General features: G+C 35.3%; 1 protein-coding gene and 1 long non-coding RNA gene across 3 annotated transcripts in view; one reads left to right on the forward strand and one right to left on the reverse strand.

Annotated features, from left to right (window-relative positions):
* The window catches only part of LOC137639930 (uncharacterized), a 21,040-nt gene extending 1,492 nt beyond the window's left edge, over positions 1-19,548 (forward strand). Inside the window, exons 2-3 of the long non-coding RNA XR_011044283.1 lie at positions 18,074-18,237; positions 19,333-19,548. This is a non-coding gene — a long non-coding RNA (uncharacterized lncRNA). The remainder of the gene's footprint in view (positions 1-18,073; positions 18,238-19,332) is intronic.
* The window catches only part of kn (EBF transcription factor knot), an 86,992-nt gene continuing 77,570 nt past the window's right edge, over positions 18,079-27,500 (reverse strand). The window contains exons 2-7 of one of the 2 annotated variants that reach the window (XM_068372224.1): positions 24,518-24,669; positions 23,885-24,011; positions 22,854-23,132; positions 20,524-20,730; positions 19,555-19,920; positions 18,079-18,216 (exon numbers count right to left, since the gene is read on the reverse strand). In XM_068372224.1, coding sequence (XP_068228325.1) covers positions 19,565-19,920; positions 20,524-20,730; positions 22,854-23,132; positions 23,885-24,011; positions 24,518-24,669 — 1,121 coding nt within the window. In that variant the 3' untranslated portion in view covers positions 18,079-18,216; positions 19,555-19,564. Of the gene's footprint in view, positions 18,218-19,554; positions 19,921-20,515; positions 20,731-22,853; positions 23,133-23,884; positions 24,012-24,517; positions 24,670-27,500 lie in introns of both variants that reach the window. The other variant, XM_068372225.1, reaches the window with a different exon arrangement.

The raw sequence follows: 27,500 nt of genomic DNA on the forward strand, positions 1-27,500 counted from the left end.
CCTGCTTGCTTGCCTACCCACTGCCTTGCTTACCCTCTTCATTGCTTACCCTTTTCCTTGCTTACCCTTTTCCTTGCTTACCCATTTGACTTACTTCCTTGCTTACCCTCTTCCTTGCTTACCTATTTTACTTACTTCCTTGGTTACCCTCTTCCTTGCTTACCCATTTTACTTACCTCTTTGTTTATCCACTTCCTTGCTTAGCCTCTTCCTTGCTTGCCCATTTTACTTACTTCCTTGCTTACCTACTTCCTTGCTTACCCACCTCCTTGCTTACCCATTTTACTCATTTCCTTGCTTCATTGCTTACCCACTTACCTACTTCGTTACTTGCCCACTTACCCACTTCCTTGCTTGCCCACTTAGTTCCTTTCTTGCCCACTTAGTTCCTTTCTTGCCCACTTAGTTTCTTTCTTGCCCACTTAGTTTCTTTCTTGCCCTCGTACTTCCTTTCTTGCCCTCGTACTTCCTTTCTTGCCCTCGTACTTCCTTTCTTGCAAACCCACTTACCTTCTTCATTGCTTACCATTTACTTCGTTACCTACTACCTTGCTTACCCACTACCTTGCTTACCCACTTCCTTGCCTACCCACTTCCTTGCTTGGCCACTTCCTTGCTTGGCCACTTCCTTGCTTGGCCACTTCCTTGCTTGGCCACTTCCTTGCTTGGCCACTTCCTTGCTTACCCATTAACTTCTCTGCCCACTTACCCACTTCCTTGCTTGACCACTTACACACTTCCTTGCTTAGCCACTTACCCACTTCCTTGCTTAGCCACTTACCCACTTCCTTGCTTGCCCACTTACCTAACTTCTTTGCTTGCCCACGTACCCAACTTCCTTGCTTGCCCACTTAACTTGCTTAGCCACATACCCACTTCCTTGCTTAGTCACTTCCTTGCTTGCCCTCTTAGCCACTCCCTTGCTTGTCAACTTAGCCACTTCCTTGGTTGCTCACTTCCTTCCTTGCCCACTAACCCACTTCCTTCCTTGCCCACTAACCCACTTCCTTGCTTGCCCACTAACCCACTTCCTTGCTTGCCTACTTACCCATTTACTTCCTTGCTTACCAACTTTCTTGCTTGCACACTTACCCACTTCCTTGTTTAACCACTTAACTTGCTTAACCACTTAACTTGCTTAGCCATTTATTCATTTCCTTGCTTAGCTACTTACGCACTTCCTTGTTTACCCATTTCCTTGATTGCCCACTTACCCTCTTCCTTGCTTGCCCACTTACCCAACTCCCTTGCTTGGCCACTTACCCAACTTCCTTGCTTGCCCACTTCCTTGCTTACCCACTTAACTTGCTTAGCCACTTACCCACTTCCTTGCTTGCCCGCTTAGCCACTCCCTTGCTTGTCCACTTAGCCACTTCCTTGGTTGCTCACTTCCTTCCTTGCCCACTAACCCACTTCCTTCCTTGTCCACTAACCCACTTCCTTGCTTGCCTACTTACTCATTTACTTCCTTGCTTACCAACTTTCTTGTTTGCACACTTACCCACTTCCTTGTTTAACCACTTAACTTGCTTAGCCATTTATTCACTTCCTTGCTTAGCTACTTACGCACTTCCTTGTTTACCCACTTCCTTGCTTGCCCACTTACCCACTTCCTTGCTTGCCCACTTACTTACTTACCAACTCTCTTACTCCCTTCCTTACCCACTTATTTACTTACTTCCTTGCTTACCCACTTACTGCTTGTTTATCCACTTACTTCTTGCTTACCCGCTTACTTACTTCCTTGCTTACCCACTTACTTACTTCCTTGCTTACCCACTTACTTACTTCCTTGCTTACCCACTTACTTAAGTTGCTTGCTTACCCGCTTACTTACTTCTTTGTTTACCCACTTCTTTGTTTACCCACTTCCTTGTTTACCCACTTCTTTGTTTACCCACTTCTTTGTTTACCCACTTCCTTGCTTACCTACTTCTTTGCTTACCCACCTAACTACTACATAGTTTACCCACTTCCTTGCTTACCTACTTCTTTGCTTACCCACCTAACTACTACATAGTTTACCCACTTCCTTGCTTACCTACTTCTTTGCTTACCCACCTAACTACTACATAGTTTACCCACTTCATTGCTTGCCCACTAACTTACATGCCCACTTCATTGCTTTCCCACTAACTTACATGCCCACTTCATTACTTTCCCACCAACTTACATGCCCACTTCTTTTCTTACCCACCCAACTTGCTGCCTTGCTTACCACTTACTTTCTTGCTTACCCACTTACTTACCAGCTTACCTATTTACTTGACTACTTCCTTGCTCACCCGCTTACTTACTTCCTTGCTTACCTGCTTACTTAGTTCCTTGCTTACCTGCTTACTTAGTTCCTTGCTTACCCACTTACTTACTTCCTTGCTTACCTACTTAGTTACCATTTCCTTGCTTGATTACTTTCTTGCTTACATCCTTACTCACTTCCTTGCTTGGCCACTTACTTCCTTGCGTACCCACTTACTTACTTCCTGTCTTACCCACTTCCTTGCGTACCTACTTACATCTTGCGTACCAACTTACTTCTTGTGTACCCACTTACTTCCTTGCGTACCCACTTACCCACTTCCTTACTTCATTGCTTGCCCACTTACTTACCCCCTTCCTTGCTTGCCCACTTACTTACCCCCTTCCTTGCTTGCCCACTTACTTACCCCCTTCCTTGCCTTCCCACTTACTTACCCCCTTCCTTGCCTTCCCACTTACTTACCCCCTTCCTTGCTTGCCTACTTACTTACCCCCTTCCTTGCTTGTCCACTTACTTACCCCCTTCCTTGCTTGCCCACTTACTTACCCCCCTTCCTTGCTTGCCCACTTCCTTGCTTGCCTACTTCCTTGCTTACTGACATACATACATACATACATACTCATTTTATACTTTTCAGCACCTTCCTCATATGCCAACATTTCGCTTACTGATCAATTTCTGTCAGGCTAATGGCATTACACTGTATACTTTACTGACCCTCCTTTCAACTTTTACATTTTTATTATTTCAGCACATTCCCCCCTTTTCTTGTTCACCTCCAATACCAAATATCAGAGTTTACAGGTCAATTACTACTAAACTCATTCTTCCATTTTATCATCATTCCAATTTGCACATCTTAAATATTTGAGCGCATTTATTTTTCTCTTTTCACATCATATACAAAAAATTTCGAGTTATGATTAATTACTATTTTACCAGTGCCAATATTCGTTAATGATCCTGCATACCTCAACAAACATATTATAGGTTATTTGTTTTTCAAATACAACAGTGTCATGCTACCGGGGTCCCTCTCCCAGGACCGTCAATTCTGGAAGGTCCACTTGGGAAATTTGACGACAACCCCGCCTGGTCTCACTTCATTTTAGCGCGAAATTGGAAACATTAGGATATGAAGTGTCAATCTCTATCGGAGGATCCTTAGAGAATATAGCTGTTATGGACGTTAATGCTTTTCCCCTTTTCCTGTCATACTTATTTTTTTTTTTTTATTCTACATCGTTTTCTGTTTATGGCAGATTCTATTAAAAATTGGAAACTTATCAGCTTAGGTATTCACATTATTCAATTTTAGTTTAGTTTTATAAATCATGATCAATTTTAAGGTCAAACATAGGTTCTTTATTATTATCTTCCTTACCGTTGTTCTGGTAGTGATTAATCCCTTATCAAATAATACATTTAAAACAGCGAGTTTTGAAATATATATACCAGCCTTTTATCATCAAAATATCCTCCACAATATAGGACTAATATTTAGTTCTAGTAAGACATAAAGCATGTTGATGATGTGCATCTTTATTATGACAATATAAATCCCGAAATTCAGTTACGTGATAAATATAGATTATTTACTATTGGTATAAAAATCAGAGTCAAAGCAGGTCAAGAGAGGATAATTTTTATGATACTGATCAAGAATAAAAAACGAATTCTTTGACATGACTATACCGGATGGACCTATGAGTAAATCTAGTGAAATCCTCAGGATATTATTACATGTTTACATATGTTTACAAGTCTCTTATGTCTTGTAAGGCGTTGGTAGCTTTTTCGTTTGTGGCAGTACCATGAAAATAACCCTTAAAGTAATTCAGTAATAGAAGTAGATTGCTTTTTGTTAGGGTCAAACCCTTGTCTCTCTAAATAAAATGATAAGTAGTTACGAGAAGTCTGATCCTAAGTGCTAACTGCATTTCAGGATTTATCTGGTGAGACCGATGTCTTTTATACCAGTGAGTTTGACCAAACTTCCCCATCCATCAGCAGCTGAGCCATTTGATAGAATTTAATTCGAATTGTCCTTTATGAGTCTGTATTATGAAAATCAGCACAATACAGTGTTCAATAAACGATTAATTCTGCTTCACATCGGCAATCAACTCTGTCCCTTCAAATGTATGGTAAGGTAGCTAACAATTATGGCATGCAAGACAATGGTCTCACCAGGTAAATCCTGGAATGCAGTTAGCACAAAATTCCGACTAATCCTATGACCTCTGCTGACATGATTGAAAGCTAGCTTGCATACATTTTAATCGACTAAGGTAGATCCTAATGTGAGATATATATATTTCTATTGAGCACGTTTAGATGATGATTTTCATCACAGAGACTCCTCATGGGCGATTCAAATTAAAAACTATTAATTTTGTTAGCTGATGGGTCAGGAACTTCCGTAAACTAGTTGGTATGTAAGACAGCCATCATTATATTTTATGTCAACGTTGTATCCAATGCATAGCGGCCTTGTTACATTCGTATAGGGTCGAGATTGGCCCCTGTTCACACCCATGAAGTATGAAGTCTATTGTCTGGATGGGATTACCACATAGGCATTCAACAGAAGGGGTGAGTCCTCACTTATGAAAAGTGTTTCCAGTCCATCCAGCTCTAGCTCTTGCTCGATTAGGAGTACCCAATCCTTTCTACAGAGGTTTGTTCCATGGAGAAGAGAATCGCATGGGCTCTGGGTAGCCTCACCAGGTGGGCAGTGAGATGTCTCTCCAGCGTTCATGGGGAAGAGCCTTGTGGTGGTTATGAAGTTGTTGCGAGATTTCAATCTTAGTCTTAACCACCCGGTGATCACAGAGTAGATGCCTTTTAAAATTCTCTAAATGTATATTTTTGGGTCTTTGAATGGGTGTTTGGTGGATGTTTGGTTATGCAATGCCTGCCAATCTATAGAGTACTGGAGGGGATGTTGATCATAAGGCACCAGTAATTATACAACATGCTTGATTGAATTCAGGATCAACTTTATGGAAATGAAATTACCTCTCTCAGACTGGTGAGCAGTATTCTACAGTGGAGTAGTTGAGTGCCAGAGATATTAGTCTTAAGGTTTGAGGATTTTTTCCCCAATTTTAATTGACAGGTTTCGTAGCTATCTTCTTTACCCCCTTTACATGCTCCCTAAAAAGATAGTGTTCAGTCTAATGTAACGCCCAAATAGACAGAAAAGCCATCATTCTTCAGTTTCTCATCCTTCCATGAAATAGTCAACTTCATTTTTATTTGGTAGTTTTTAAGATGGAAAGTACATACCTGTGTTTTGTCTGGGTTAGCATTTAGGAAGTTTTGCTTGCAGTATGCATTAAGATCTTTCAAACCATCTGATAATTTGCTCTCAATGGTAGTAAATTAATCTGGCTGGATGGCTAGGCACAGATCATCTGCATATACAAATTGACGTATATCTCTAAACTAGGGTTGATTGCTGGTATAGATGTTGAAAAGCATGCGGCCAATACAAACCCCTGTGGGAGGCCATTTTTCTGCGTTTGTCATATGATCTGTTACTCAGCAGTGACTAGATGTTATGCACAATGCTTGAGTTGCAAATAACTTTGGCAAGTTTCAAAAGAAGCAGCCTGTGGTTCATGTTGTCTTACGTTGCTGTTCGGTCAACAAATACTACTGTGGTTTTCCCAAGCTCAAAGCCATCCTCAATATACTGACCAAGGCTAAATACCTGGGAGTAGCAGGATTTTGCTGCCTTGCAGCCAGCCTGGTCTGGTGTCAGTTGCTCTTCGACTGTGGGAGCTCTGTGAGCCATCATCATTCGTCCGTACAGTTTGTATAAGATGTAGAGGAAAGATAATGACCGATAACTTTTCAGGGATCATTGGGTCTTGAGCCAGGTTTTACTAAGGCCACAGCTTTAGCTCGTCTCCATAGTTTTGGGATGTGGAATGTTCTTGCACAGTTGTTAAGAAGTGCCAATACCGGTGATTTAGTGCTGCAGCCAAAGTGCAGTATTATCTCAGACATGACATCACCCGCCCCAACAGTTTTACCAGGTTTAGGGTCTTTCACGGCTTCTTAGAGCTCTTCAGTGGTGAATGGTTCAAACTCATTATTTTCTTGCATAGCATGATTCATTTTGTCCTCCATGCTTTTGAGATATCTTCGTTCTTTTGTCATATGCCTTTCCAATAAGTAAGAGCTGTTTTGCTACTGCCTTAGGTGTTACTGCAGCTATTCTTGTTTGTGTGTTCTTATCAGAATTCAGTTTACTGATTGTTTTCCATGCATTCTTACTGTTCAGAGTCATATCTGCGCTGGTTATCAGTTCTTGCCATCTCTCCTTTTTCTTAGCCCTCCCTGTTCGATGGTGTCTTGGACAAACGGCTCTGAATTGTATGCCTATGTATAATCATTGTAAATTTCTTTACATCGGTGTGTGATACACGGGTATAATTATTTCTGCTTCCTCTTGGAATATTTTTCTTTGACACTATTCCATACGTTTCTTTAAAAGTTCATAATTATCTGGTTTTGGTTCGATGTTGTTTATCTTGCCATCCAGCTCTGATGTGAAACAGTCCCACTTTGCTTTCCGGAAGTTGAATCTTGGCATAGGTTAGACTCGACAGCTCTGATAACTGGTCAGTGTAACAGCAATAGGTGTGGGTTGAGAGTTTGGAACTGGGCCACAGTGTGATTTTTCAAAGTCTTTGTAGTAACAAAATGACACAAATGCCAGGTCAGGGTTATATCCTATCTTTCATCTTGGGCTCATATAATTTATCTTTTGTACTATGTGGAATATTTAGGTTGTTCTTTAGAACCCATTCTTCAACAGCCTCTCCCTCAGTGTTATGATGTTGAAACTACTGAAATCTCTATTCACTAAAGATGCCCCGCTTTCTAGGTTCTGATATCAAGGCCATTTAAATGGTTTAGGTGGTGGTTTATACACAGACACCAAGTTTGTGTTTTAGCCCCTATTTGGAGTATCTCTATCCTCTCATCCGATAGGTCAACACTATTCATAATAAAGGTTTTTTCTTTCACGTATATTGAACTACAATGGACAGGGTTTGTGTGGATTGCCAAATGCTTGCCTGGCATTTTTGGTAGTGCTGAGTCCTTATGTGTCTCTTGAAGACATAAGATGTCCACTTTACGACTGCTGAGAATTTCCAATTTTGCGGCTGACACTAACTTTCATGTAATACTGACTAGAAAATTACTAATAAGAGAATATTAGTTTTCCAGTGTTTTACTGACGTTAGTTACGTAACGCCAAGACATTCTTACTCGATTTTCCTTGAAAAGTCGAATAGATTCTCTTTAGGTTTTTAAAATACGCTGACCATTGAAATAAAACGAAAAGGTTTGGTGATATGCATCCTTATTATTCCAATTTTAAATCCCGAAATTCAGTTACGTGATAAATGTAGGTTATTGATGGGAAAAAATCATTCAGGGACTGTATTGGGTCGCTCGAATAGGAAGTAAAGATATTTACAACCGCTCTGATATGTCTGTCTTGTCTGATAGGATTGCCTTGCCTTATGCAAGACACAGGCTCTTGCGTTGGCATCCCGTAAACGAATGTATCTACAATTTACTTTAATTTACTTTGAAAGAGGGAACTCTGATATAGTTAAAACAGGACAAAGGCGGATAACCTTTGCAAATGGATGTCAAGGAGGTGTGATACTGATGAAGGTATACAGCAAATTCTTTGACATGACTATACTGGAGGGATCTCTGAGTAAATCTATTGAAATTGTCAGGATATTATTTCACGTATAGGTATACATATCTGAATTTTAACCCCGATTACACTGTATAATGCCCAAAATGATTAAAAACATGTAGGTTATATCACAGACATGTCTCATATGTCATGTAGGGCGTTGGTCGTTTTTTTCGTTTATGTCAGGACCAGAAAACAGTTCTTAGCGTAATTCATTTAATAGAAATAGATTTCTACTTCACGCTAGGGTTAAAATGTAGTGTGTCTAGATAAAAGGGTAGGTAGGTACCATGGTAGTAGATACCATACAAGAAATCTGATCCTAAGTGCTAACTGCATTTCAGGATTTACCTGGTGAGACGGCTGTCTTTCACACCAGTGAGTTTCACCAAATTTCCAGATCCATCAGCTGATTCATTTGATAGAATCTAATTCACATTACCCTTAATGAGTCTATGTATGACAAAAATCAACAAAATATAGTGTTCAATAAAAATGTAAGTATTTCGCATGGGCATTCAACTCTAGTCTCTTCAAGTGCAAGGTGAGGTAGTTAGCAATCACGGCATGTCAGACAATGGTCTCACCAGGTAAATCCTGAAATGCAGTTAGCACGAAGATTCTGACCTGTTGTATGACCTCTGCTGCCGTGATTGAGAATAACCTTGCCCTATGTTTGAATGGGCTAGGATGTGATCCCAACGTGAGATGCTTATATTTCTATTGAGCACGGTATAGTGATAATTTTCATGACACACAGACTCTACAGGGGTGATTCAAATTAAATATCTATGTTGGCTGGTGGGTCAGGAACTTAGGTAAAACTAGCTGGTATGTATGACAGTGATGCTAGCGTAAACCGCAGTGTAAATTTCCCATTTTTAAAGCTTAAAAGTTTTCGATGGACAAATTGTACACCTGTGTATAATCCTTTTAAATCTCTCTACATCCTTGACACTGTCCATACAAGTTTCTTAAAAAGTTCATAGTGGTTTGGTTTTGGTTTGATGTTATTCATCTTGTAATTCAGCTCTGATGTGAAAAATTCCCACTTTGCTTTCCGGAAGTTGAATCTTGGTATAGGTTTAGACTCGACAGTTCTGATAACTGGTCTAATGTTAACAGCAATAAGTCTGTGTCGAGATTTTGGAATTGGGTCACAGACTGATTTTTCAAAGTTTAGGTAGTAACAAAATGACACAAATGCCAGGTTAGGGTTATATCGTCTCTTTCATTTTGAGTTCTAACAGATGGTTTATCTTCTGCACTGAGGAATTGTTAGGTTGTTCTTTAGAGGCCATTCTTCAACAGCCTCTCTGTCAGTGTTATTCTGGCTGTAGCCCCATATGACGTTGTAACTATTGAAATCTCCATTCACTAAAGATGCCCTGTTACCCAGGTTGTGATTTTGAGGACATTTAAATTGTATAGGAGATGGTTTGTACACATACCATTTTGATGTTTTAGTCTCTATTAGGAGTATCTCCATCTCGCATCCGATCGGTCAACACTGTTCCTGAAAAAGTCTTTTTCCTTCGCGTATATTGAACTACAGTGGACCGGGTTTGTGTGGTAGATTGCCAAATGCTTAGCTGGCATTTTTTGGTGGGGCTGACTCCTTATGTGTCTTTTGAAGATATAAGATGTCCACCTTACGGCTGCCGATAATTTCCAATTTTGCAGCTGACACTAACTTTCATGTAACACTGACTAGATAATTATTATTGAAAGAATGATAGGTTTCCAGTGTTTCACTGACGTTAGTTATGGAACGCCAAACCATTTTTACTTCGATTTTCCTTGAAAAAATTGAATAGATTCTCTGTAGGTTTTTAAAATACTCTGACCGTTGAATTAGATAAAAAAAAGGTTTGGTGATGTGCATGTTTATCATGCTAATTTTAAATCCCGAAATTCAGTTACATAACAGATATAGATTATTCAGTATTGATAGGAAAACTCATTCAGGGGCTGTATTGGGTCGCTCGAATAGGAAGTAAAGATGTTTACAACCGCTTTGATATAGTTGAAACAGGCCACAAGCGGACAACCTTTGCAAGAGAATGTCAAAGAGGTGTGATACTGATCAAGATAAAAAGCAAATTCTTTGACATGATCTACTGGAGGGATCTGGGAGTAAATCTATTGAAATCGTCAGGATATAATTTCACGTTTAGGTATATATGTTTTTTTTTTTTTTTTTTTTTTTTTTTTTTTTTTTTTTTTTTTAACGCTGATTACGCTGTATAATGGCAGAAATGATTAAAAGCATGTAGGCTATACCACAAACAATTCTCATATATTATGTAGGGCCTTGGTCGTTTTTTAGTTTGTGACAGGACCCCCCCCAAAAAAAAAAAGCTTTTGGAGTAATTCAGTCAATAGAAATAGATTTCTACTTCTCGTTAGGGTTAAAATGTAGTGTCTCTAGATAAAAGGGTAGGTAGGTACCATGGTAGTAGATACCATACAAGAAATGTGATCCTAAGTGCTAACTGCATTTCAGGATTTACCTGGTGAGACGGCTGTCTCTCATACCAGAGAGTTTCACCAAACTTCCAGGTTCATCAGCTGATTCATTTGATAGAATTTAAATTTGCATTACCCATAATGAGTTTATGTATGATAAAAATCAACACAATATAGTGTTCAATAAAAATGTAAGTATTTCGCATGGATATTCAACTCTAGTCTCTTCAAGTGCAAGGTGAGGTAATTAGCAATCACGGCATGTCAGACAATGGTCTCACCAGGTAAATCCTGAAATGCAGTTAGCACGAAGATTCCGACCAGTTGTATGACCTCGGCCGACGTGATTGTGAATGACCTTGCCTTATGTTTGAATGGGTTAGGATGTGATCCCAACGTGAAATGCTTATATTGCTATTGAGTATGGTATAATGGTGATTTTCCTCGCACACAGACTCCTCAGGGGTGATTCGAATTAAATACTATCAATGTTGTTAGCTGGTGGGCCAGGAACTTAAGTAAAACTAGCTGGTATGTAAGACAGTGATGCTAGCGTAAAACGCTGTGTTAATTTGCCCATTTTTAATGTTTAATATTTTACAACTTATCTATTTGAGTCATGAATTCAGATGTAAAATTTTAAAATTCCATTTTAGTTTGAATAAACTTTTTTGAACCTGATAATTCTTTAGCGGCTCCCACGTGAGGGCAAAATTGAGACAGCGTAGCAGCAATAATAATGATAGAGTAACCGTTCGTTTTAATTACCATAACAACCGTTTGTGTAATTGAAATACTTGTTCCGAAAGCCTTAGATTTATAGGAATTAATTTTGATTCTACTTAGTAACCAGAATCTTTTTTTGTATATAAAAAACTTGAAAGCTACAAATTTCGGAAGTGTTCAATACGTAATCGTGGAAAAAGGAAAATATAACTTGATTTATGCGTTAATAATTCTCATTAATATTGCTATCGCACATTTTTCAGTGTTGCAATTGATTAGTATAAGAACTTTTAATCTTGAGAAAAAAATGACAGTGTAAACTACTCATGTATACTAAAATGACATTATTACAGTGTTTTTCATTAGGTTTTACATCGAAAAATGTAAACAGAGGACAACGACCTGGTTTGGTTGTCATTACGCTAAGCTGGTAATTGTGCCTCTTGACATACGTCACAGAGTAAGGTAGTGTCCAGAACTCCTCTCCTCTCCTCAATATTTCCCAAGCTTAATTTTTCTTTGTCATTCCCGTTAATTTTTCACAATTTTGGAATAATGAACGAATGATTCTATACAATGGAAAATATTGATTGGATTACTCTTATGTTTTTTCTCGCACTAAACTTACAAAGGAAACCATTTTAACTTCAATTTCAAGTGGTAATCTTTGCGTTCAATAAGTTTCTAAACGGATGGATTTTTCTTGATTATTGGTCTTATATATTTACGATTTTTTTTCTTTTTTTTTGAATTTACGATTTTTTTGTTTTTAAATTGAAATATGATGTTTGCTGAACAGACTCGGCCAGAGTGGAACGATCAGAGTTTCAGAACCGATGGTTAGAGTCGTTAACTAACAAACATCGTGTTTGGTAGTTAACTATTATTGTTTAAATTATTTCGGATCCTGGCCTTATTCTCTCTGCAAATAGAGAGTAATAAATAAGCATATCTAATAACTTACGATATTCAATATGTTGCAGACGCCAATCAACCGGATGCCGATATTACAAATATGAAAATGCGTTAAACAGATTTTCCATAGATTCAAGTTAATTGTCGTTAACATTTTCCAAGATTATTTATCATGAAACCAACCATTAAGATGGAACTAAATTGATTAAAAGATAGAATCGTGTTAGTATTTCATCAGAGCAAAAGGTAAACCCAAAATCTCCATGCAAAGAAAATAACATCAAGAAAGTAAGACACTAATGTTGAAAGCATTTGTACTCCACATATAGTATTATATTGTTAGAGCGTTCTCTCCTATATATAGTTTATGACTTTCTTGCCTGTGTTAGAGTGTCTTCTCCAATATATTAGTTTATGACTTTCTTGCCTGTGTTAGAGTGTTCTCTCCAATATATAGTTTATGACTTTCTTGCCTGTTTTTCGTCTAAGCCTTCTTTAGAAACCTTCTTGAGTGGATTCTGATTGATTTATGAATTTGGGCGATATGACCCGAGGTTATTATTATTTAATAATAATTATTAATAATTCATTATTTATGGATAAAATCCTGGTATTTTTTTACACATTAGCTCGTACGTATCAGACTCCCTTCCAGGAGGGAAGAGGTACTCTTAACGGTATTTTGATGGGGAAAGGAAGCAGCAGTATGTATTGCTTAAGGGTTTATGCAACGATTTTTGGGGTCCTCTTTTTACTTTTGAGTGCATCAACCGTTTTTATAATTGTTTATCGTAATTTATAATAACTGTCTCTTATTAAATTCAGTTTATCGTAATTTTTATTATTTTAACTCATATTAAATTCAGTTTATCGTAATTTTTATTATTTTAACTGTCTCATATTAAATTCAGTTTATCGTAATTTTTATTATTTTACCTTTCAAAATTCAGTTTATCGTAATTTTTATTATTTTAACTTTCAAAATTCCGTAATTTTTATTATTTTAACTTTCAAAAAATTCAGTTTATGGTACTTTTTTTATTTTAAAACTTTCATAATTCAGTGTATCGTATTTTTTTATTATTTTAACTTTCATAATTCAGTTTATAGTTTTTTTTTTTGTTTGTTTCATAATTCAGTTTATCGTAATTTTTCATTTTAAAACTGTTTTGTTTCATAATTCATCGTTTTTTTTTTCATTTTAATTTTTTTTTGTTTCATAATTCAGTTTATCGTAATTTTTCATTTTAAAACTGTTTTGTTTCATATTTCAGTTTATCGTAATTTTTCAATTTAAAATTGTCAAGTTTCATAATTCAGTTTATCGTATTTTTTATTTTAAAACAAAACTGTTTCATAATTCAGTTTATCGTATTTTGTATTTTAAAATTGTTGTTTCATAATTCAGTTTATCGTAATTTTTATTTTAAAACTTTCATAATTCAGTTTATCGTGATTTATATTATTCTAAATGTTATAATTCAGTTTATCGTAGGCTATTTTTTTTTCAATTTAAAAGTTGTTTTGTTTCATAAATCATTTTATTTGTTTTTCTTAAAGTTTCATAAAGTTTCATAAATCAGTTTCATAATTGTTTATCGTTATTCCTATTTTAAAACTATTTGACACCAAGAATATGAAATTCTTTCTATTTCGAATATATTGTATTTATAAGCTTTTTTTTTGCGTTTCATTTTGTTGTAAAAACTTCTTTGGAGTATTCTATTTTTGTACTATTTTGTTACCTCAGTCATTAATATGACAAAAGACAAGGAGTGTTCTGAACACCATAACATCATAGAAATTTCTAGTGACACTAGCTGTTATCAGATTCAGTTTAAGTGATAACATTTATAACACCTTTATTTACCCACATCGCCTTCATTTCCTTATATGAGTTAGGATTTACTATTATTTTCTGTGCCATTCTCTTTAAAATCTTAATTTTAGTTAGACCAATTAACTGTGCGGATTTAGTGTGTACTTAGTACAAGATTCAGGTTTATGGTCCTTTTATCTAAATGGCTTCGATAATTGTGTACGATAAAACACCCTTTTTTCAAAACTTTAATCGTTAAAAATTAGGTCTAGAAAAATCTGTAGGGATTAAATGAAAAACCATCGACATGAATAGATTTTTATAAAATTTATTGTACACCTAAGAAATTAAGTTGGAAATTTTACTCTGTACATGATAAAGAATACATTTAGTATTTCTTAATCTTATCCTAAACACATAAAAGGTTTCATGGAACTATCACACTTAAATATAGCAATGATTTACTTGCAATAAACAACAATATGCTGAGATGATAAGGGAAGGTCAATGGACCTGACCTTTTAACAAACTTGGTTAGGTCACATAATCTCATGTCAGGAGACTACCAAGACTCAAATGGAATACTGTGAGCAAAAACGTTATAAAAATACGAAATACATGACGACAAAATAGAAAATATGTAAAGGTATATTTCTTTACGAAATTAAAAGAACATGATTCATTTTGAAATAAGTAAAATATGAGTTATTAAACAATTGTTTCTAACATACTAAACAGCTTTAACTAACAGCTCGTAATCAGTTTCAAAATTGTAGTATACCAATATAAATGCATTGTAATTTGTCTAAATAAACAGCGTTAAGTAACAGCTTGTAAACCGTTTCAAAATTGTAGGCGTAATTACAATAATCCGTTTCAAAATTGTCTGCGTTATTACTGTAGTACCAATAATATAAATGACATTGTAATTTGTTTAAAAGCCTTTATAAGCCTTTAATTGTTCTGACAATAATGCAAAATCAGCGGATTTATCAATTTTTAGTTGTATTTGTCTCCAATGTGTAAATTTGTCATTATTCAAGCGAACAACTGATAATGGGATTTAAAAAAAAACATTACTGAAATATCTTGACTTCAGATGCTGAAAAGTAAAACATTCTTGTCTATATCGACAGTTTAAAAATAGTTCGACTTTAGTTTGCAGACAAGTGAACAATCTTTTAATAAAAGTGTAACTAACGAAATACAAGCCTGCAGTGTTTAAAATTATTAATGAAATCTCGCAGTGTTTAAAATTATTAATGAAATCTCGAACAGTTTAAAATTATTAATGAAATATCTCGAATTTCAATTTTGCATCTTGAAATACGAATGACTTAAATATTACTTATGAATTTAGCTTGTATATTAAGTAAATAATTTTTGGTCTTGTTTACTAATGAAATATAAGCTTGCAGTGTTTAAATTTACTATTGAAATCTCGAATTTAGCCTGCAGTAAAGTAAGCGATTTTGTATCTTAAAATACGAATGACTTTAAAAAATACAAAGAAATATCATTTCACCTTGTACTGATTATAATTACCAATGAAATAATTCTCTACTTATTCTTGCGCTGTTTAAATTACAAAGAAATATCTCGAAATAACCTTGTACTGTTTTATAATTACCAATTTAATAATTCTCGACCTAATCTTGTACTGTTTAAAAATTACTAATGAAATATTTCGAATTTTAGCTTGTAGATAAGTAAATAATTGTTTATCTTGACATATGACAACGATTGTTTAGAAATTATTAATGAAATGTCTCGAATTTAGCCTAAAGATTAGTATTTTTTTTTATAAACGACTGTTTCAGAATGATACGTAATTACATACATGAACCAATTTACAATTTCAAAAAAGAATAATCAAAACTATCGTTCGAGAAAATCAAACCTATCGTTCGAAAAAAAATTCCTTTAAAAGTATAAAGCTGTTTTGCCCAACATATTCCTTACGTTTTGAGTAGTCTGTGAAAATTGTAAATGATATGTATTACAGTTTATATACAGGTACGATGAGAGGGGGGAAATCTTATCTTATTGTCTTTTTCCTAAGGAAATGCGAATTTAGGGAAACTAAAACAAATTTGGAAAATTAAGTACGTGAAACACTGATGATAATGAAAATTAAAATCCCTTGTGGCGCAACAGTAAAATGAATATTGCTCACCTTTACGAAATCCAAAACCATCTCTTACGATAAATTAAAAAACGTAAATGAAAAATATGAATATACTAAACGAATAAATCGAGTTTGTTAAGAGATCCTAAACCTTCTCTTACGATAAATGAAAACAAATTGTGAAACTACTAAAATGAGTAAATTGAATAACATATGCAACGTTAACACCTACAAAAGATATGTAACCATTATATATAACTTAACAAAGCCGCTTTGTTTATGATTAATTAAAAAATTTACATGTATTTACAAAACATAATATACAAGGCCTGGTAACGAATGCTTAATAAGAGCTCTTAAGTTTCTTCAGAAGAGTCTCTATCTCTCTCCTCTTGCAATAATAATACTACGCACTATTATAAAGATGATATTAATGAGTGTTTCGTCTTCGTTTGTAAAGGAAAAAAGTTAATTGGTGGGATGTAGCCTTGATGAAATTCGTCTTTCTTTAAGATAATCTTTCATCATCCATTTATGAAGCATATTTGTCGAAAGCCAACATTTCTTAGTGGATTCTTGTACCGTACCTTTCTATATGTATTAGTTATATCATAAAAAGTACTTGAAACTTTGTAATTTTTATGTATAATCAATAATTGTTTGACATTCTTAAGTTGAATTTAATTATATTTTGTATTATCGTACCTTTTTTATAGGTATGTAAGATTAATTTGATACAAAATTACTTGAAACAACGCAATTTTTATGCAGAATTTTACCAAGTCGTTTGACATGCCAAAAAAGAAAGCTGAATTTAATGAAGTATCGTTATATCGTCCAATATTTTCTAACTTATAATAGTCGAAGATGATTTCAATCATTCGTTTATATCATTCGAAATGTCCGGATATGAAAAGATTTTAAGACTTGAAATTTCGCATTCCTCTACCAATTAATGAGTGGTGTTTTTCAGTTATCAGAAATTCCTATGCATTCAAAATTTTGATAGTTGATTTAAATTACATATATGACCTGCTTCTTAACCATGGCATTAACATCACCACTTCCTTCTTACAAATGTAAAAACATAATTTTATATTACTCCCAATTTGAATGTATAAATTACCTATGTCTAAAAGGATCCAATGCCTCCTGAGTATAAAAAAAAAGGGGGAAGGAACTCCATCCCTAAATAATAATAATAATGATTATAATGAACACCTCCCTTTCCTATTCAATTCAACAACAATGAGATTAGCGACGATGAGAGGTAATTAATTGCCCTAACTTAATTAGTGAGGAAGACCGGCTACTGACTGCGCCTCTCGAGGTTATACTGTATACCACTGACCGCCTGATCCACAGGTAGTTACTGGAAAGGATGAAATATATCTCTCGCTACGCTCTGGAATTTCATTCATACGCACAATCACACCTTATCATACGCGCGTCCACACATTCAGTGTTAATTATTCCCTTCAAGACTATTTGCTACCAACATGACTTATTTTTTCGATCGCTTCTATTTTCACTTCAAATTGTCACCACTATAACAATGGATATGTAAATCTCGTAATCATATAAAGTCTCGTCTGGTTGTCACCAGCTAGCTTGCTTTTTCTTCCGTATACGTCATCACAGTTATAGAGAATTATCAGTCCTATATCTTATTGTATATATCAGCACGTGCCCTACCACCAATTATTAATGAATTTTCCTCGATGCTAAAATAGCAACATATTTGAAAAACACTTAAAAATAATTTTCTGCCGATGCCTACCTCGTCTGTCACATTAACAACACACGTGGTTGATCTTCTTTGCCTAAAGGTAAAACATCCAGTCCGAAGTCGTTCAAATACAAACTGGTCAGCGAAGATCGGTAACATCACAAGACTCATCGGTAGTCATGGAACACCCGAAGACACTCGAGGATTTAACGTGGTGTCCTGATTGGATCCTTAGAGCCTCTTGAGATAGCGTTAATAACCTCTGGTTTAATTTTCTTCTTATCATTTAACAGATAATGGAGTGTGTGTGCCTAGTTTCGTTATCATTTGGTTGCGGCAGAGTGAACCAGGGCAGGCCCGTAGGGTTGTGATCCACAGGGGGGCAAGGTGAAGTGCCCCATGGAAGTGAAGGCTGAGGACATGAAGCCACCCATTCCTGCAAGAGAAAAAACATAACGTGAGTAATAAAGCAATTGGAGTCTAATATGTTATGTCACATTTACTCAATAGCATTTGGATTTGAAGGCCACGTTTTCTTATTAGCAATTGGAGTTGAATAGGTTTACTTAATTTATTCAATAGCAATTGGATTTGAAGGTCACGTTTTCTTATTAGCAATTGGAGTCGAATAGTTCTTGTCACATTTACCTTGAAGCAATTGGATTTGAAGGTTACGTTTTCTTATTAGCAATTGGAGTTGAATAGTTTGTCACATTTACTTTGTAGCAATTGGATTTGAAGGTTACGTTTTCTTATTAGCAATTGGAGTTGAATAGTTTGTCACATTTACTTTGTAGCAATTGGATTTGAAGGTTACGTTTTCTTGTTAGCAATTGGAGTCGAATAGTTTTGGTTACATTTTCTTATTAGGAATTGGATTTGAATAGGTTTTGCCACATTTTTGTTTTTACTGGATTATATGTGCAACTCGTTGGTTTACTAACAACAAAATCTTTTGAATACCTTGGTTCTCATTACTGGTATTAAACTATATGACACAAACATTTAGTTAGGTTAGGAGGGGTTCTTAAGGGGGAGGGGTTCTGGTGAGCTAGGCAAAAACTAGATTGGGTCTTATCACTTTACAAAGATATCTTAGAAATCTTAAAAAACAGAGGTCAAGGTTTTCTTTACATTATGGGATCATAGTTACACGATGCAATACATTAGTATACCCTATTGGTATTTGTCTGTAGTACAAAGAATGAGTATAACTAGCAAATAGTTAATTAACGTAACTGTTTACAAGGTTCAAAACTAGAACATTATAGTTTTTACTAAACTATGTTCAAGGGGGGAAGGTTTGACACAACAAGTATAAGCACTAAATCTAGTCTAACCCTTCAAAAAATATTTCATTCTTTTACCTATCGAATGATTTTTATCTACTCATTATAATAATTCGAAACGCCATCAACATTAAAATTTCACTAAGAACTAATAATTTGCTCGTAAGAGTGAAAATGTTTTACCAGGAAGTAATAGGATCATTAAGGTAAAAAGGTTAAAAAATATATATACACACGAGTAACTAATTATCAATCCTTTTCAGGTAATTACCATCTAAATTAAGTGATAATTAAAAAAAAGGCAAGCATGCAACAGAGTAAAACCAGAAACCGTGGACAAGGAAAGCATGCATGCAAGATAGGCCCAATGTGAGATATGCTTCCAAGCATGAAAGTGACGTCGTGCAATATCATTCATTCTTCAAAGCAGTTACACGCAAGAGTAAGCAAGCAGAAGACTGATGTTTGATACCAACGACACTAACATAAAAAACACTAGGAGAGCAGCTGTTGCCAGGGGGACGCCGCTGCTGCGGCAGCTGCAGCAGCAGCCACGGCACTGTTTGTGTTCATGGTGGCGGCAGAGGCGGTGCCCGTCGTCGTAGCCCCCATGGGGGTGATGGGCGTGAGGGGCGGGGTGGCTGGAAGGCTTGGAATGACGGGGGCGAAGGCACTGCGTTGCTTGTTGGCCATTCCGGCGGTAAACTGTGACAGGAGGGCCGCTGAAGTCGACGAAGTGGTGCCAGTGCCGCTTCCCCAACTGCCGTGGTGCGGATGGTGGTGATGGTGATGGTGATGGTGGTGGTGGGGATGTGGAGGAGGATAGTGATGCGTAGCGCCGTGCCCACCAGCTGCACGTATCCCAACAAAACCCAATCGCAAAAGGAGAGGGGAATTGAAGTCAGTGCTTAAGATATTTTCTTTCTGGACTACTTCTTTATTCATAAAATGGTATTTTAAAAAACCAGCAGTTAAAGATGGGACAAAGAAGCACATTTTTTTCTGAGCATTTTTCTTAACGATTTCTGCTGGATTTATTTTTTTATATATATATGTTCTTTAATAAGCAACACAATTTCAATATTACAAGCAAGACTGGACATAATTGGCAGACATTTCACAAAAAAAGAATATTTGAAAGAATGTAAATTGCTAACAAGCCAACAAGAATCAAGATACTAAAAAGTGCTTCAGCTCACAATAAAAAAAATCAAAATAACGAAGCCGTGAACTCAATTAAAATATTTTTGATAAAAACATTTCAAGATCCACATGATATACAACAAAGCAGGCAGCCATTAATTGATGTGTATATATTTACGTAAAGATTAAATAAAATGCATAAAAAGCCAGAAAAGAAAGCAAGAGACAGAAGCCAACATGGACAAGAGAAAGTGCTTTATTGTTGTCACAAGACTTCAAGGAACAAAAAAAGTCCTTCGGCCGATACTCACTTGTGGTGCTGTTGAAGATACTCGGCGACGAAGTCATGTTGGCGAGATTTGAGGGGGAGGAGTAGCCGGCAGCGTTTAGAGAGGCGCCGTATGAGGAGGATGAGGCAGACCCGGTGGAGGAGGTGTGAGGCGTGGAGGCATTGGACCCGAATCCTCCCCGGGGTGACGATAAGCTCACGCCGGGGGCCTGGCCGCGGTTGTAGTCGTCTAGAAGAAAAAACCTACAGAGTGAGAACAATCAGGATGTCAGTAAAGAGGGTTAGAGAAGAGGGAAGGGGTTCTGGTTTCTATATAATAGGTAATTTAATTATTTCATTGATAGGCCTTTTTGAAAAAAAAAATTACAGGTAATATAATAATTCCATTGATGGGCCTTTAGATCTTTTTTTTTTACTAGATAACCCATAAAATGTTACTTCATTGATATGCCTTTTCGTATGTACTTGGCTGACATAAGTCTTTTTATAGTTTAGATAAAAAAAATTTGTTTTGATGTTACAGTTTTTAAATTATTTTGTTCATTATTTCTCATATCGTTTATTCATTTCCTTATTTCCTTTCCTCACTGGGCTTTTTTTTCTGTTGGAGCCCTTAAGACTTATAAAATCTTGCTTTTTCAACTAGATTTGTAGCTTAGCTAATAATAATAGACCTTTTTGAAAAAAAAAAAATTACTAAATAACCCACTTGAAAAATAAATTACTTCACCGATATGTCTTTTTGTAGTACTAAAAAGAAAGTAGAAGTAACAATTTTCCCCCATATAGATTTTTAGAGAAATTGTGTTTACTAAATAAAAACTACCGAGTAACAAGCAGTTCTTCATTGAGAGCTAGACAACATTGAAAACTTGCTTAACCGATAGGCTAATAGAAAATACTTTATTTTCTAAATTTTGACTTTCTCGTGCAACCTTGCTTCTAGTTTTAAAATTATTTGTCCTTTACTTTAGGGTCACTGACGAAAAAACTAAATTGTTGTTAATAACATTTGTTTTTGTCCTTCACTTTGAGAAAAGCAAATGAATAAAACTGATGTTGTTAAAAAGTGTTTTCATGAAATACCACAAATGAGTAAGGCTGATGGTTTGTTAAAAAACAGTTTTCATGAAATACCAAGAATGAATAAAATTGATGGTTTGTTAAAAAGAATTTTCATGAAATACCATAAATGAACAAAACTGATGGTTTGTTAAAACTGTTTTCATGAAATACCACAAATGCTATGTTTATGAAATTGATAAATGAAATAAAACTGGTATTTTGTTAAAACTGTTTTCATAAAATACCACAAATGCCATGTTTAAAAATATTATAAGTGAAATATATGGAAATAAAAACTAGGATAAAAATGAAAAGAATCTGGGGGGTAGCCTCACATTGCCTCGTTGGTATAACAAAAATCATATTTGAATCTAGATCCTCCTATCGCTGTATAAAACCATTTTTACTTTATGGCAAGACTCAGTAAACACGCAAACATTTTTACTTTATGGCAAGACTCGGCAGAACACACAAAAATTTTTACTTTATGGCAAGACTCGGCAGAACACACAAAAATTTTTACTTTATGGCAAGACTCGGCAGAACACACAAAAATTTTTCCTTTATGGCAAGACTCAGCAGAACACCCAAACTTTTTTACTTTACGGCAAGACTCGGCAGAACACAAACATTTTTACTTTATGGCAAGACTCGGCAAAACACACAAACATTTTTACTTTATGGCAAGACTCGGCAGAACACACAAACATTTTTACTTTATGGCGAGACTCAGCAGAACACCCAAACATTTTTACTTTATGGCAAGACTCGGCAGAACACACAAACATTTGTACTTTATGGCAATACTCGGCAGAACACCCAAACATTTTTACTTTATGGCAAGATTCAGCAGAACACACAAACATTTTTACTTAATGGCAAGATTCAGCAGAACACACAAACATTTTTACTTCATGCCAAGACTCAGCAGAACACAAACATTTTTACTTAATGGCAAGATTCAGCAGAACACACAAACATTTTTACTTCATGCCAAGACTCAGCAGAACACAAACATTTTTACTTAATGGCAAGACTCAGCAGAACACTCAAACATTTTTACTTCATGGCAAGACTCAGCAGAACACTCAAACATTTTTACTTTATGGCAAGACTCGGCAGAACACACAAACATTTTTACTTTATGGCAAGACTCAGCAGAATGAGATTAAAGTACACCTTGCACCTCATCCCCAAATGGCCAGCCAAACCCAAATAGCGCCAAGTCTATATGACCAATTCTATAAATCAAATCAAAATTAGAAAAATAAAAGGCTAAAAGCTCACCTTCTCCCCACTGGGTGTTAGCCGTATCTTGTACACTAACAGCGAGTTGTCCCGTGTAAGTATTGAAGCCAGTCATAGCTGACGTTTGGTTCATTGCTGGCGACCTGGGCGCTGGCAAGGCCAGCTGATTATTTCTGGGCATCGAGTAGAGGGCCTCTGCCAGGTCCGCCGCCCTTTTCAAGATGATCTCCTTCGGAAGCTTCTCTGGGTCGCCTGGATGTCTTGGGATGAGCTTCTGGAGTCGCTGGAAACCGTAGTCGATGGTGGGTTCTGTCAGGGCTAAAAATAGAAGTTTATTAATATAGTGAATTTAAACAAACCCAAATTGTAATTTATATCATATAAGTAATGATGATTTAAACCCAACTTGTAGTTTATATCATAACAATAATGGTGATTTAAACCCAACTTGTAGTTTATATCATAACAATAATGGTGATTTAAACCCAAATTGTAAATTATATCATAACAGTAATGGTGATTTAAACCCAAGTTTTAATTCATATCATAACAGTAATGGTGATTTAAACCCAAATTGTAGTTTATATCATAACAGTAAAGGCAAGTTAAACCCAAATTGTAATTTATATCATAACAGTAATGGTGATTTAAACCCAAATTGTAAATTATATAACAGTAATGGTGAGTTAAACCCCAATAGTAATTTATATCATAACAACAATGGTGAGTTAAACCCAAATTGTAATTTATATCAGAACAGTAATGGTGATTTAAACCAAAGTTGAAATTTATATCATAACAGTAATGGTGAATTAAACAGTCAGTTTATGAATTTTATCATAATGGTAGGTAATGGTCATATAGCATCATCCTACACCATTAAGCAAATTATTTACTTTAGTTATTTTGATTCACTGCTAAAAAAATACGTAAACAGGTAACATCAATTCAAAAATAAAAACTTTGCTAGTGACCATTTGGCAATAATACGATAAAAAATTAATTTGGTGATTTTATTATAAATCGCAAATTGAAAATCATACATTTCGTATATCCATTTATCTACTTACACACATAGACGAATCTGCCAGGGGCGCCCTTGCAAAACTGTTTTGACTTGTAGGACAGAGTAACCTCTACCACACCCGGAATATGTCGAGGCGGGGTCTGGACTCTGATGGCGTGGGAGGTAACGAGCTGGAAAAATAGAAATTTCGCTTAGCATCTTAATTCTCTATAATACAAAGATATATAATAAGGATATTGAACTGCTTTTTAGATAAGGACTTGTTATTAAGCTTTGGTCACACATACGCGACTTTGAATGGAATCCGTAAGCAAGTAATGTGATTTTTTTTTTTTTTTTTGCAAGTTGTGATTTTTTATTTTTATTTTTTCAAAATAAATTCTTGGTAGGTTAGTCATGATAGATTCGGGTGTTATTCTGTTGGTATAGACTCAGTCTAGGCAAGTCTTTAACTATGTAATAAACTTTCCAAAGACCAAAATAACGGCCGAATTTTGCTGTAATGACTGTCGGCTATTAAGGGTTAATTTTGAAACATTCACAACAGTCCTTATGGATTGCGTTTAAAATCCCATATGTGCTAGCAAATATTAACTCCATATTTTGAATAATTAGAAATCTTATCATTGGCTCATATTTAGTGTTCAAAGTATAAAATTTTTCCTCCTCGACTCACCTCACTCCAGACGAGCATGGTGCCGAATACGACCTGCAGTCCGTCGAAGAAGTTGTCCCCGATAATAATGACCGTGGCGCCCCCTGTCGTCCATCCCTCCGAAGGGGAGATGGCTTTGATGCAAGGAGTTGCTGGCAACGGCGGATATAAACCTGTTGGGGTGACTACATAGAATATGGCGCTATTCGGGTATACTTTCTACTTTTTGTCAAGTGTGTTCGTTGGAATGGAAGCAAAACTTACTCGGTTTATCCTGATTTTGTTTTTTCAATTTATCCTGATTGTGTTTTTTTTTCAATTTATCCTGATTATGTATTTTTCAAACCTGTTTTGTAGCTTTACTTGAATTTTTTCTTTCGGAAATTGATCACAGACTGACAGAAATAGCAAGCTAATGTTTATTACATGATGATATTAATTTTAATAAGGATTCCAGCAACTCGAAGTACTGGGAATTAATAACATTTGCAAATGTACATTCAACCCTATGAAAGACTTCTATATTAAAATGATAAAATATAACTCATGGAAAAAAGTAGAAAATGATAAAGAAAGAAGGTATCATGAGATCACGTGATTTTGGGCATGAATAACATATTTGCATTGGTACATTCAACACTATGAAATTAAGTTTTTAGTTTTATATTAAAATGAAAAAAATATAACTCATGGAAACAAGTAGAAAATGATATAGAAAGAAGGTATCACAAGTTCGTGATTTTACAGATAGGTGTCGAAGAAGCAAAACTGCTGTAAATTGCACCCAGACTGAACTATTGTCTGGAAACGAAGGCAGAAATCCATCAAGACATTTTCGAGACACAGGACGAACTCACACACGCACACACAAATAGAGCAGAGGAGGCCAGAGCGACAGAAAAATAGCACCAGAAGCGTGGAAAAAATAGCCAACATTTTCAGAAGCTAGCCACGTACCAGGCGTAATACTGGCCATTAATTTTACTGTCCGGCAGAAGACGACTTAGGCCCAGGAAGTAAAAGTTAAGAATTCTTATGGGCCGTCCTTTAAATGTCCCTGGATCGCAGAATGCAGACTCGTTGCTCATTATAAAGGACCCATAAAACACTATAATAATGATATAAAAGATTCTTCATCGGGAGTTTAAAAATACGTTTATGGTGTAAAGGAAGGCTGGCGGCGTATCTCCAAGAACAAAAGGGATACCAAAAATTCAAGCAAGAAAAAATAAAAAAAATACTATCTATGTGTATATTACTTTCACTGTCATGTTAATTACCAGGAATACATAATAAAAACCGATTAATTTCATAAATGGGTAAGAGTCCTTCTCCCTCTTTATAGGATTTAAATTTGAAATTTAAAATAAAATAAAAAAATAACGAGCATTATAAGAGTAACTTGTAAAATTACAAAATACTGAGGCGAGTTTAACCCGTAGAGTTTAATATTTTTTTTCCAAACACGTTTAGGTGACTTTTTAATAAAACGGCTAAACTCAAGACCTACTCTTTCAGTGTTTTAGAGAAACCACAATAACAACAATAAATGCAGCTAAACCACAATCATATGCAAATCACACAAGGAAAAAAATAGCTGCAAGTCATTTAATAGTTTATATATGAAATATCTCTTTTGATGTTACTGTTTTTAAAATATTTTATTTTAATTGTTTATTATTTCTAATAACGTTTATTTCATTATTTCCTACCCTCGCTGGGTTTATAGCATCTTGCGTTTCCAACTAGTGTTGTAGCTTAGCTAGTAATAACAATAATAATAATGATAATAATAATAATAATAATAATAATAATAATATAAGATTCATTATCTAAGAAAAGTTATACATTTACCTTCAGGCACTATTCACTGTTCCCATACGGCAGTATAACAATCTGCTCCGCCACACTCACCAAACATAAACCATATACATATGTATATACTATCATGTATAGTCGTACATAGTAGTATACAGGTATATACTCTCACGGATACACAACTAAAAACAATTTCGTACGAAGTTACGGAGACGAAACGACTATAAACTCATCGAAGGAATTTTCCCAAAGAGAAAAATGATAAATTTCCCCGATTCTGTTTACAATTTCGACAAAATCACGCTGTTTTTACTTCCCCTTATCGGGTCCAAGTAATCAGGCAGATGCAGGCTCCCATCTATCTTCTGATTCCCCAATACCATATTTGGGGACGAAGTTACCCGATTTCTTTACGAGTTGAAGCAATAAATAGAATGTAGAAAAATTCAATCTGTATCTTAGTTCACTGCTCAATTTCTTTATGGTTTTAAATTATCGTAAAATGTTTGTTACATCTGGAAGGTATTTTCCCCACGACAATATTCCGTTGAGGGGTCGATTTCAGAAATGCATTATCTTATGATTATAAAAAATAATGACTTAAAGATGACAAAGTAACTTTCAAAAAATTGGAAAATATAATTAGCTTATAAAAATGTGAAAAAAATGTCTAAAAATATGAACGAAATGATGAATAAACTATATGAAAAAATAATAATTACACAAATATTAGCAAAACTAATAATTACAAAAAGAAAACAGTAACTATACATTCTCACAAACCCCGTATCATATACACACAAACAGTGCACTGTATTTTTATCGAAAAAAGATTCAAGTATTACTTGTTGCTGTTAAAAGCGATTAAACTACGTCAATGGATAAAGGTTTTCTAGGAATTACAGTAAATAACACTCCAGTTTAAAGAAGCACCAAGTTCTTCTGGTTATCATTAGAATTCAGATAAAATAAAAAAAAATATTTGCTGATTAGGATATTAAAAGGTTAAAGATGAATATAGGATAAAACAGCTGTGAAAATCATAAGACTTTAGGAAATACGGCATACGCACACACACACAAATGAAACGAAGTAGAAAGAATAAATACTAGAATTATTTCGAAAATAACGTGGTATTAAATAGCTCTGCTTGCATAAGGTTTAATTTCGTTGGGGCCGGGTAGAT

This window comes from Palaemon carinicauda, chromosome 4 (assembly GCF_036898095.1).
Source record: "Palaemon carinicauda isolate YSFRI2023 chromosome 4, ASM3689809v2, whole genome shotgun sequence".
Taxonomy (NCBI): domain Eukaryota; kingdom Metazoa; phylum Arthropoda; class Malacostraca; order Decapoda; family Palaemonidae; genus Palaemon; species Palaemon carinicauda.